The sequence below is a fragment of the Aquarana catesbeiana genome, linkage group LG01, assembly GCF_042186555.1.
Source record: "Aquarana catesbeiana isolate 2022-GZ linkage group LG01, ASM4218655v1, whole genome shotgun sequence".
NCBI classification, from domain to species: domain Eukaryota; kingdom Metazoa; phylum Chordata; class Amphibia; order Anura; family Ranidae; genus Aquarana; species Aquarana catesbeiana.
The window spans coordinates 503631118-503643469 of NC_133324.1; the positions used below are offsets into that span (position 1 = coordinate 503631118).

Below are 12352 nucleotides of genomic sequence, written 5' to 3' on the forward strand. Positions count from 1 at the left end.
GCAAATACAGAGATTGAGCTGTTTATCCCATCCTCCAGGTCATTTATGAATAAATTAAATAGGATTGGTCCCAGGACAGAACCCCGGGGGACCTTGCTTTCCACACCGGACCATTCTGAGTACTCCCCATTTATCACTACCCTCTGAACTCACCCCTGTAGCCAGTTTTTAATCCATGTACTCCCCCTTTGGTCCATGCCAACAGACCTTAGGTTGTACAGTAAACGTTTATGGGGAACTGTTTCAAATGCCTTTGCAAAATCCAGATGCACCATGGCAGCTCACCTCCTCATGGAAGGTTAGTAGGTTGGTTTGGCCTTTTCTCTTTAATGAGACAAAGGACCCTGCATGTCTGCTCTGGGCTTCACAAAATGTGTTGCAATGCAGGTTGCATTGCAATACATCCCTTCCCAGCTATGCTAGCTGGGGACACTGAGAGGCTGACCCAGAAGTGACTTTATACACATCGCTTTCCAGGTCACAGCAAGAAGGAAAGGAGAGCGGACATGTGTCCGCTCTTCTCCCTCCCCTACACCCGCCATTTTGCACTATAAACAAAAAAAGACCGACAATTTTGAAAAAAAAACAATATTTTTTATTTTTTGCCATAAAAAACATATCCAATAAAAATTAGAATTTCTTCAAAAATTTAGGCCAATATGTATTCTGCTACATATTTTTTTTGGTAAAAAATCCCAATAAGCGTATATTGATGAAAATCCAGCACTTCCCTGCTGACAGGGCAGGGCTCTGCCTTGTTTACATAGGTAGGGCTCTGTTCTGTGTGTCTTTCTCTTGTTCGGCGGGTGCCAGCGGACATTCATTGGCCAGCACCCGCTGTGTATAAGCCCAGCCCCGTTGCCTATGGCACCCCCACCCGGAAGTGCTGGATCACATACCTAGTACAGGATGTGGCACAGCAGAGCCGCTGAACATGTTAGTGAGGGTTGCTACCTCATCCCTTTAAACCTTAACACATATGAATTACACAGGTTCTGAGGCATATTTAATGCAGATAAGGCACCACATGAGATTAATTGCCACCTTAATCACTTCAGCCCCAGAAGATTTTCTCCCTTAATGACCAGGCTATTTTTTGCGATACGCCAGTGCGTCGCTTTAACTGACAATTGCGCGGTCGTGTGATGCTGTACCCCAAAAAAATTGACGTCCTTTATTCCCCACAAATATAGCTTTCTTTTTGGTGGTATTTGATCACCTCTGCGTTTTTTATTTTTTGTGCTATAAATAAAAAAAAACAATTTTGAAAAAAAAAACGTTTTTTTTTAACTTTTTGATATAATAAATATCCCACCTGATGTAAGGACGGACTCCGCTGGGGGCACCTGATGTAAGAACGGACTCTGCTGTGGGCACCTGGTGTAAGGACAGTCTCTGCTGGGGGCACCTGATGGCATCTGGTGGCAGGTGACAAACTCAGGGCTCCCACTGATTCTGCATTATGGTGAGTTGAATGATTTCATTTTATATTACAATGTAATAATAAAAATAATGCGCTTCAATCATCCGGACACCATCACAACCATGTTGCCCTGATGAAGTGCTAAAATAGGTGTTTGGAGTATCTTTATCTGCTGATTGTTAAACTTTCTGGAATACACATATTTCTATTGTTGTGTCGGATCTGGGCCTGCTGTCCCTCCATCTTTCTCTCCTTCTCCCTCGTTTATCTCAGATGCTAACCACAACCCCTTAGAGCCACACCCCTTTAAGTCACACCCATTTTCACCAAGTGGGAGGGGTCAAAAAGGAAGGGCGGGTCTGGCACCCCTCCATCCTAAAACTTCACCAGCTGCCACTGGGTTTGGGACTTTAAATGAGGCGTGTGGGATCACACATCTCCTTCCCTATCTATAAGCAAGGCAGGGTCCGACAGAAGTGGGGAAGGGTACCTGTCAAAAATAGATACCCGCTGTGGAACTCTGCTTTAATGTACATAAGGCACCAAGTGAGTTTAATTACCACCTTAATCAGCCACAGAACCTGTGTAATTAATATGTGTTCAGTTTTAAAGGGATGAGGTGGCGACTCTAGAGATATGGTTGTCAAGCGGTTAAAATTCCCTAAAAAAATGACATTTGAAAAATCGCTGTGCAAATACCGCGTGACATAAAATATGGCAAAACCCACCAATTTATTCTCTAGGGCCTCTGCTTTTAAAAATATATATATATATATTGTTTGGTGGGGTTCTACATAATTTTCTGGCAACAAAAAAAAAAATAAAAAACTGATTGTTACACGTAAATAAAAAAGTGTCAGGTCCTTGAGTAGTTCAATGTGAAAGCAGGTCCCTGAAGAAACTACTATTTGTGTAAAACATGAACGCACGTTGTGAATACCAACATCCCTTGTACAGCGTGAGGAGCAACAGCCTGCGCCCTCACTCCATAGCACTATGAGTTGGCGCCTAGCCGTACGGACTCAGCCATCAATCAGCTCTCCTCACATAGACAGGATATCAGCCTCCTCCGGCTCCCTCCTCTGGTCAGGAGGACCCTCCTCTCCAGGGTCACATGGTAAGCCCCAGCTCTCCGCCCTCTCCGCTCCCATCGGCCGCACTCCGGACCGGGGCATGGGGCGAGCGCACAAGGGCTTCTCTGGGTAATTGTACCCCGCGGGGGGGAGCTAGTATACACCTAATCCGGGTCACACAGACTTCACCTCAGCCGTAGAGAGCTATTAGAGCAACACACGGCGGCTAACCCACACAGAACACGGCTAGCCTGTCTCCTCAGTGCTCATAGCCCTCCACACACATACACGCACAGGACTACCATCCCGGGCTGATAGGGTAATACCAAGAGCGGGGAAACTTCTCCAACTCTCTTCTCGCAGTCACCGTGACTGGACACAAGGTTTATAGGGAGGACTTGGAAGTCACCCCCTGGCCATATTGTCACATACTTTGCCCTAGCCGTGTGTTATTGCAGCAGCTAGTCTTCCCCCCCTCCTAAGCTCCCTGAGGGCAGCTCTCTTCTATTCCATCCTGTTACCTGTTCTCCTACAAACTGGTCTGTCCTGTTTTCTTCTCTAATCACCCAGGCAGTCCAAACAAGGAGGGCAAAAAGTGGTGCCACATGTCTGACCTCTGTTACCTCCCCCATACAGCCCTAGGAGAGCACAAGTCACAGCAACACATCCACCACCTCAGCTCCGGACAAGCCCTGCTTTCTTTTTTCCCAGGATTTCGCCTCTCCCGGGAACAAAATGCCGCTGTGAATAGTTCCCCGTAGGGAGCTAGAGATCCAGAGCCCGTCCCAACTTCTTTTTTTTTTTTAAAGGGCTTCCGAGCGCTCGATTCTTGGTGTTTTTGACTGGAGGCGCTGGTATGGCCATGGTGTCTGGGGGCTGGGGAGACCCCAACGGAGACACAAATGGAATGGGGAAGGGGTACCCCAGAAACTCGGAAGAGGATGAAGCTTCGCCTCCCGGAGGAATCAGTGACCCTGAGCAGGGGGACGAGGAGAGGCCTGGCATTCAGGTGGATTGCGTGGTCTGCGGCGATAAGTCCAGCGGCAAGCATTACGGCGTTTTCACTTGCGAAGGTTGCAAGAGTTTCTTTAAGAGGAGCATTCGTAGAAACCTCAGTTACACTTGCAGGTGAGTGCCTGTTTGATTTTAAAGTGATTGTAAGGGTAATTTTTTTTTTTTTTTTTTCTTTAAATAACAAACCTCTCATACTTATCTCCACTGTGCAGCTCGCTTTGCACAGATTGGCCTTGAACCTGCTCTTCTGGGGTCCCTTGGCGGCTCCTCCGCGCAGCAGATAACCACTCTCCCGAGGGATTACCTTGCGGGTGCGCTCCGGAGTCCAGCATTCGGCATCCATAGAGGCCAAATGCAGGACTCGACCCCACGTCATTGGATTTGAATGACAGCAGCGGGAGCCAATGGCCGCGCTGCTATCTATCCAATCAAGAGCCGGGAGCCGTGGAGAGAGAGCGTGTCCCCGCCAACTGAATGAAGGGGTTCAGGTAAGTAAAACGGATGGTGGTGACTGCCAGGTGTTTTTTCATCTTAATGCATAGGATGCATTAAGTTGAAAAAACACTTACCTTTATAACCCCCTTAAGCCTTGACAACTTGAAGGACAGTTTGGCACGGACGTGATATTTTACTGATGTTTATACTCAGGATCTTGTTGACATAAGTAAAATGTTCTGTAAAGACCTTGCATAAATGCACGTATGAGTATACATATAATTCTTCATTGCCGATGTTGGATTATATGCGTGGAAATTGCCACACTCAAACGTAAACATTTCTATTGTTGTTTTACAACTGTATACATTGGTGTATCACTGATCTTTACTGAGCTGTGTGCTTTGTTCCAAAGACAGCATTCAGATCAGGAATAAATGTGGTGTTAGCGCAAGAAGCCAAATAGTAGAGAAAGGGCAATTGATTAAGCCTGGAGCAGCCAGAATCTGGAATCGCTGTGCATGGCCACCAATCAGCTTCTAGCTTTCATTTTCAAATCTTGAGCCCAAGTTCACACTGACAGCGGGAATGAAATGGTGCGAGTTCAGCTGAACTCGCACCATTTCATTCCCGCACGTCAGTCCCGACTTCGGGGGCGATTTCAGAGACATCTGCGCGGGTTGCTGCACAGATGTGTATTGAAATTGCACCACGGAGTTGCCAAAAGTAGTACAGAAACTACTTTTGGGAAACGGTGCGGCGTTGCACTGATTCGGACTGTGCCTTTGCCACTGATTTGGCATGCGATTTGACATGTCAAATCGCTCCAATGTGAACCTAGGCTTGAGATATTAAACCTCAAAACATTCAATCTGGAACTTAAAAGAGAAGTAGGACCCAACTCTTTTGGTCCTACTTCTTCTGTAGGTGACAAGAGTGCACTTCATTCTGCACCTGAGATGTGTATTCAACTGACAGTGAGCTAAAGCCTTCTCTTGGCTGATGTTACTCAGCCGGTTGAGGCTCTGGAGAGATCCCGAGTTTAATGTCAGGATTCACCCTGATGCCTGGATCAGCAGCTGGCTCAGCCTCCCAGCGATCTAGCTGCACTGGCCGCGTCCACAGCTCAGTGCTCCAGTGAGTGCTGGAGGGACAGAGCAGAGAGCCACTGAGTATCGTAGACTCACTGAAGACCTGAGAACTAAGCCATCAGGGGTCTTTAAAGGAGTTGTAAACCCTCATGTTTGATGCATTAAGGTGAAAAAACTTCTGTCACCGACCAGCCCCCCCGTTTTGCTCACCTGAGCCCCGTAATTCCAACGCTGGAGATGCATTCACCCTCTCTGCCTGTTGTCTCGGCTCTTGATTGGATAGATTGATAGCAGCGCAGCCAATGGCTCCCGCTGCTGTCAATCAAATCTAATGGCGCCGGGGCCAAATTCGGCATTCTGTGTCTATCGACGCAAATGCTGGACTCGGGAGCGCTCCCGCACGAATACTCCCAGGGAGAGCACTTCTCCTAGGTGGTTTCCCGATGCTGGGAGAAGCCGCGAGCGCCGTTGGGGGACTGCAGAAGAAGAGCATATAAAAGCAAAAGAGTAGTCCTTCAAAAAATGCAAGGTTGAAGGATCATCATCAGGATTCAGACTTTATAAAGAATGCAACAAGAAATGTAAGGGTGCAATTAGGGCGGCTAAGATAGAACACGAAAAAGAAACATAGCGGAAGAGAGCAAAAAAAAAAATCCTAAGAAATTCTTCAAGTATGTAAACAGTAAAAATGTGAATGTACAATGAATATGTAAAGTGCTGCGTAATTTGACAGCGCTATATAAGTACCAATAATAATAAAAGGAGGACAGACCATATTGGCCCCATAGAGAATGAGAAAGGACATCTGGTTATAAAGGATGGGGAGATGGTGAAGGTATTATATTTATTCTTCTCCTCAGTTTTCACGAGGGAATCGGGGGGGCTTCAGTAACCAAACTGCAGTGTTTATCCTCATGACACATCACAGGAAGCATCCTCATGACGCAGCACAGGAAGCACCCTCATGGCTAACAGATGCCAGGATTAATTGGGATACTTAATATTAATAAATCACTGGGACTGGATGGCTTGCACCCGAGGGTTCTTAGGGAACTCGGTCAAGTAATTGCCAGACCATTGTTCCTAATTTTTACTGACAGTTTACTGACTGGAATGGTATCAGGTGATTGGAGAAAAGCCAATATAACACTAATATTTAAAAGGGGCCCAAAATACATCCCTGGGAATTACAGACCAGTTAGCCTAACATCAATAGTATGCAAGCTCTTGGAGGGGATGATAATGAACTAGATTTTAGTAATTAAAACGGTATCATTAGAAGTAATCAGCATGGATTCATGAAGAATCGTTCTTGCCAAACCAATCTATTAACCTTCTATGAAGAGGTGAGCTACTATCTAGATAAAGGGAGGCCCGTAGGCGTGGTGTATCTGGATTTTGCAAAAGCATTTGACACAGTTTCCCAAAAATGTTTACTGTACAAAAAAGGCCTGTTGGCATGGACCATAGGGTGAGTACATGGATTGAAAACTGGCTACAGGGGTGAGTTCAGAAGGTGGTGATAAATGGGGAGTACTCGGAATAGTCAGGGGTGGGTAGAGGGGTACCCTAGGGTTCTCTGCTCTGACCAATCCTATTTAATTTGTTCATAAACGACCCGGAGGATGGGGTAAACAGTTCAATCTCGGTATTGGCAGACAATACTAAGCTAAGCAGGGCCTTAACTTCTCCACATGATGTGGATACCTTGCAAGAAGATCTGAACAAATTAATGGGGTGGGCAACTATATGGCAAATGAGGTTTAATGTAGAAAAATGTAAAATAATGTATTTGGGTGGCATAAATATGAATGTAATCTACTCACTAGGGGGAGAACCTCTGGGGGGAATCTAGGATGGAAAAGGACCTGGGGGTCCTAGTAGATGACAGGCTCAGCAATGGCATGCAGTGCCAAGCTGCTGCTAACAAAGCAAACAGAATATTGGCATGCATTAAAAAGGGGATTAAAGCGTTTGTAAAGGTGTTTTTTTTTTTTTTTTAAAATAACAAACATGTTATACTTACCTTCACTGTGCAGCTCGTTCTGCACAGAGTGGCCCCGAACCTCGTCTTCTGGGGTCCCTCGGCGGCTGTTTCAGCTCCTCCCCGCAAGCATTCACCACCTTAATGCGAGCTCCCTCGCACGGTGGTGAGTGCTTGCGGGCGCGCTCCCGTGATACAGCCGGCGGCTATAGCCGCTCGCTGTATCACTCGGCCCCGCCCCCCGGCGCGCCGCGTCATCGGATGTGATTGACAGCAGCGCGAGCCAATGGCTGCGCTGCTTTCAATCCATCCACTGCAGCCAATCAGCGGCCAGGGTGAGCGGAGGAACAGATGTCGGGAACGCGAAGCTGACTTTCGAGGCGTCAGGTAAGTAAAACGGGGGGGCTGGGGGCGGCGGTTCTGTCAGAAGTTTTTTCACCTTAATGCATAGAATGCATTAAGGTGAAAAAATTTTTACCTTTACAACCCCTTTAATTCCAGAGATAAAACGATAATTCTCCCACTCTACAAGACTCTAGTCTGGCTACAACTGGAGTATGCTGTCAAGTTCTGGGCACCAGTCCTCAGGAAGGATGTACTGGAAATGGAGTGAGTACAAAGAAGGGCAACAAAGTTAATAAAGGGTCTGGAGGATCTTAGTTATGAGGAAAGGTTGCGAGCACTGAACTTATTCTCTCTGGAGAAGAGACGCTTGAGAGGGGATATAATTTCAATTTGCAAATTCCGTACTGTTGACCCCACAATAGGGATAAAACTTTTTTGTGGAAGGGAGTTTAACAAGACTCGTGGAGTTTAACCACATGCTGACCGCCGCATGCCGATTTACAGTCGCAGAATGGCACGGGCAGGCAAAAGGGCGTACCCATACGGCCCTTTGAAATTCCCGCCTAGCGGACGTGCGCCTGTGGGTGCCGCAAACTCAATGTTCGCCAGCGGCCCGCGATTGTGGGGAGGAGAGGCAGAATGGGGAGATGCCTATGTAAACAAGCAACATGACAGGGATCTACTGCTCCCTGTCATCGGGAGCAGTGATCTCTGTTGTAGTGAGCCCACCCCCCTCCCCCGCTACAGTTAGAACACACCTAGGGAACACACTTACCTCCTTGATCGCCCCCTAGTATTTAACTCCTTCCCTGCCCGTGACATTTATACAGTAATCAGTGGCTATTTTTAGCTCTGATCGCTGTATAAATGAAATTGGTCCCAAAATAGTGTCAAAAGTGTCCGATCTGTCCGCCGCAATGTCGCAGTCATGATAAAAAACGCAGATTGCAGATATTACCTGAACTTCTTGGTGTGAGGATCGTGCATAGGGCAGCCCATTCAAGTGAATTAGCTGCCCTATGTGTGGCACACACTGCGTGAGAGTTGAGCTAACAAAAATCGCCAACAGAAATGCAAGTTCTCACTTCCCGTAGTATGAACGAGGCCTCAATCAGCTGATGCACTTGCATTGTTCTAATGAGCAAAGTTGCAGGGTCTGCTTGCCTTTAGATTTAATGCTTTGGAAGCATCACACAAACAATGACGTTTTTGTTGCAGAGGGTGTCTAAAATCGGACTTGTATCTTAGTGCAGACTTCTGGGAAAATAAGTGAGACCATCACCCAAGCAGGAAATGACATTTCTGGGGGTGTTCTGTCCTCCAGTGGTGTACAGAATACCCCTAGGTAGCCATATTGCATTGAATGTTATAGAAAATTACAGAGCTGCAGATCAAATAGGAAAGGTAATTTTTAATACAATTTTATTACCATGTGGCTTATGTAGCAATTGTATATGCTATATTACGTTTTTTATTTTTTTTTTCCCCCACAAGAGGCTTAAAGGGTCACTCCAGTCGAGACCTAAAAACAAAAATGTATTCTTTTGCAGCTTGCCTAGATGTAAAGTCTTCATTTGTTCTCTTTTCTGGCCGAGAACATAGGTACAGAAAATACCTATTGATCTTGCCCAACTGCAATGTCCTTGTCCCTTCCTGGAAGCTAAAAAGAAAACACTAACAACCTTATCTATATTGTGTAAACCGCTAGTCTATCATCCACCATGTAATGTAAATTAAAGCTTTTTTTTTTTTTTTAAATAACAAACATGTCCTACTTGCCTACTCTGTGTTGTGGTTTTACACAGAGGAGCTCCGATCTTCTTCTTTTTGGGTCCCCCGCTGGTGCTCCTTCCCCTCGAGTAGTGCCACCAGAGGTGGATGCTTGCCCTGGGGGCACAGCTGTATGCTTGCTCTTGAGCCACTGCTTTGTGCATCCATAAGACACACAGAGCTGCAGCTCCAATGGTCCCAGCTACTGTTTCATCCGGGACAGAGGCTATCGTGAACATTGCTGGATTTGGGGGGGGGGGGGGGCGCTGCACACAGAAGGTTTTTTTAGCTTAATGCATGAAGGTAAAAACCTTCAGCCTTTAGAACCACTTTAATGCCTAGTAGCGATCAGAAAATCAGACACAAAAAAGCGTTTCTGATCGTACACCGCTTTCAAGTGCCGTTCAGGACAGTTCATCCGAAATTATTCTAAGGGACATAACATGAATTTCTTTTCTCGTTTCATACCAGTTAGTACGATTTTTGTTTAATCAGTACAGTGTTTGTCAAAAATAAATTGGAAGAACAAAACCACGCATGCCCAAACTACAGAATACATTGCAATACATTACATCACTTCTGAAGTTGTATTCTCTCGTACGAGAATTTTTGTAACTTTAGTAACCTCTTAATTTTCAATATGAGACTAGCATGCAAAAAAAAAAAGACTATCATTCCTCCGATAATCTCATTGTGTGTACAAAGCTTTACACAGACAAGTCCAGAGCTAGTAACAACCATAGTGCCCTCCATAAATACGAAAAAATTATTGTAGACATGAAGGCTCAGGAAGCGGGGCATTGGCTGGATCACCAGGGGGAAGTAAAAAAACCAATGCAACCACCACGTCTAGGGAAGACAACATACTAGAGCTGCGCGATTAAACGTTAAGAATCGTTAACGCAATTTTTTTTTTTTTTTTTCTCTCTTGAGATCTTGACAAAGCATTTTCCCGATTTTATTTTTTCCTATGCAGAGAATTCTCTGCTGAAGCTGACAGCTGTCAAAAAAACCCCCAAAAAAACAGGCAGTCTGCCAAGAATAGCAACATTCCTCAGCTGGGGAACTAACTGTAAACATTGTGTTTTTGTCCTTTTAGATCAAAGGAATGAACTTTGGTGTGTAAATGAGGGAAGTTTAACCACTTAAAGACAAAACCTTTTTCTGACATTTGTTGGTTTCAAGTTTAAATCATAATTTTTTGCTAGAAAATTACTTCAAACCCCCAAAAATTATATATTTATTTTAGCAGATACCCTGGAGAATAAAATGGTGGTTGTTGCAATATTTTATGTCGCACTGTATTTGCGCAGCGGTGTTTCAAATGCAATTTTTTTGGGAAAAAATACACTTTAATGAATTAAAGTTAGCCTTTTTTTTTTCTTTTTTTTATTATATGAAAGATGTTACGCCGCGAGAATCGTGATCTTTATTCTAAGCAAAAAAATTGCGATTCTCATTTTGGCTAGAATCGTGCAGCTCTACAACATACATAATAGTAATTCTTGGTTTTAGATATACTTTTAACTAGGGATGCACCGAAATTTCGGCCGCCAAAACATATCGTCCGAAAATGACGTTTTCGGCAGTGTGCCGAAAGAGAAAACATTCCGATAATAGAGCCGAAAATGGGACGGGGCCTGGACTGGGCCCCACCCCTTGTGCCGCCCAGTATGGGGGTGTCGTTCTGGAGCGCCCCCGTCCAGTCCTCTCCCCTCCCCTCCCTCCCTCCTCGACGAAGCGGCTGAAAGGCAGAAAGCAAAACAGTGCTCTATGGAGGAAAGCTCTCAGCACATCGCGATAAGGAGCGTCTTGTCAGTATGATCAGCGGGAGGAGCATTATCAGTGTGCAACGCCACGGGGGTTAAGAGTGCAGGACTTGTTGTTTGACATGCTGTTAGAAACAGTGAGCCCGCTCGGTGAAGCTAAGCGATTAAGGGGTTAAATGTTTATCCTAGGGAGTGATTCTAACTGTAGGATGGGACTGCCTGGAGGAGGAGACCGATCGTTGTTCATACTTAGTATGAACAACAAATCAGTCTCCTCTCTCCTGACAGAACGGAGATCTGTCTGTTTACACTGACAGTTCTCCATTCTGTCTCAGGAGTGATCTCGGGTGCCCGACGGACATTGCAGCCGCCGGGCACACGCATAGCCTTCATCATCGCCCCCTAGTGGTCTTTAAAGTGGCCGACGTATAGCTACGGCGATTTGCCCAGGGGAGCCAACCTGCCGCATTATAACTGCGGCGGCTGGTCCTCTAGTGGTTAAAGCAGTACTGAAGGTTGTGAACTTTTTTGCTTGGATATAATCATTTTAAATATAATGTACAATACTAGTAAACTTTTACTTTTTACATGTAATTCAATCGCCTAATTATCTCCCAGTCTATCAGCCTCTGGCTTCTCAGGGTTCAGATGCTGATCTTCCCTGCACAGAGCCTTTAGAGTTGAATTTTTTTCTTTTAAACAACAAACTTGTCATACCTGCTCTGTGTAATGGTTTTGCACAGAGTATCCCTGATTCTCCTCTTCTGGGGTCCCCTGCCAATACTTCTTGCTCCTTCTGCCTTCAGAGGGGCCCCAATAGCAAGCCACAAGGTATAGTATAGAGTGCCCCTATAGCTAGGTAAAAAAAAAAAAAGCTTCCCTTAGAATCACTCACTTCCTTCTCCTGCGCAGTATTACATGTCCCATGAGGCATTGCTCTTCACACATTCACATTCATAAGTTCTCAGGCACTTACTTCTATGTACAGTGGATATAAAGTCTACACATCCCTGTTAAAATGTCAGGTTTCTGTGATGTAAAAAACGAGACAAAGATAAATCATTTCAGAACTTTTCCCACCTTTTAATGTGACCTATAAATTGTACAACTCAAATTTAAAAAACAAACTGAAATCTTTTGGGGGGAAGTAAAAATCTTAAATAATATGGTTGCATAAGTGTGTGCACACCCTCTTATATCCGGGGATGTAGCTGTGTTCGGAATTAAGCAATCACTTTCAAACTCATGTTAAATAGGAGTCAGTACACACCTTCCATCATTTAAAGTGCCTTTGCAAAAGGCACTTCCATGCTCTCCAGAGAGCTTCAAAAGCACGAGAGGGCTCTCATTGTTAAAAGGTATCAGTCAGGAGAAGGGTACAAAAGAATTTCCAGGGCATTAGATATACCATGGAACACAGTGAATACATCAAGTGGAGAAAATATGGC

The 12352-nt window shown here is 45.1% G+C and overlaps 1 protein-coding gene across 1 annotated transcript in view; it reads left to right on the forward strand.

Moving 5' to 3' along the window:
- The first annotated feature begins 2517 nt into the window (after positions 1-2517).
- The window catches only part of NR2F6 (nuclear receptor subfamily 2 group F member 6), a 67453-nt gene continuing 57618 nt past the window's right edge, over positions 2518-12352 (forward strand). Inside the window, exons 1-2 of the mRNA XM_073593133.1 lie at positions 2518-2625; positions 3306-3624. Coding sequence (XP_073449234.1) covers positions 2538-2625; positions 3306-3624 — 407 coding nt within the window. The 5' untranslated portion in view covers positions 2518-2537. The remainder of the gene's footprint in view (positions 2626-3305; positions 3625-12352) is intronic.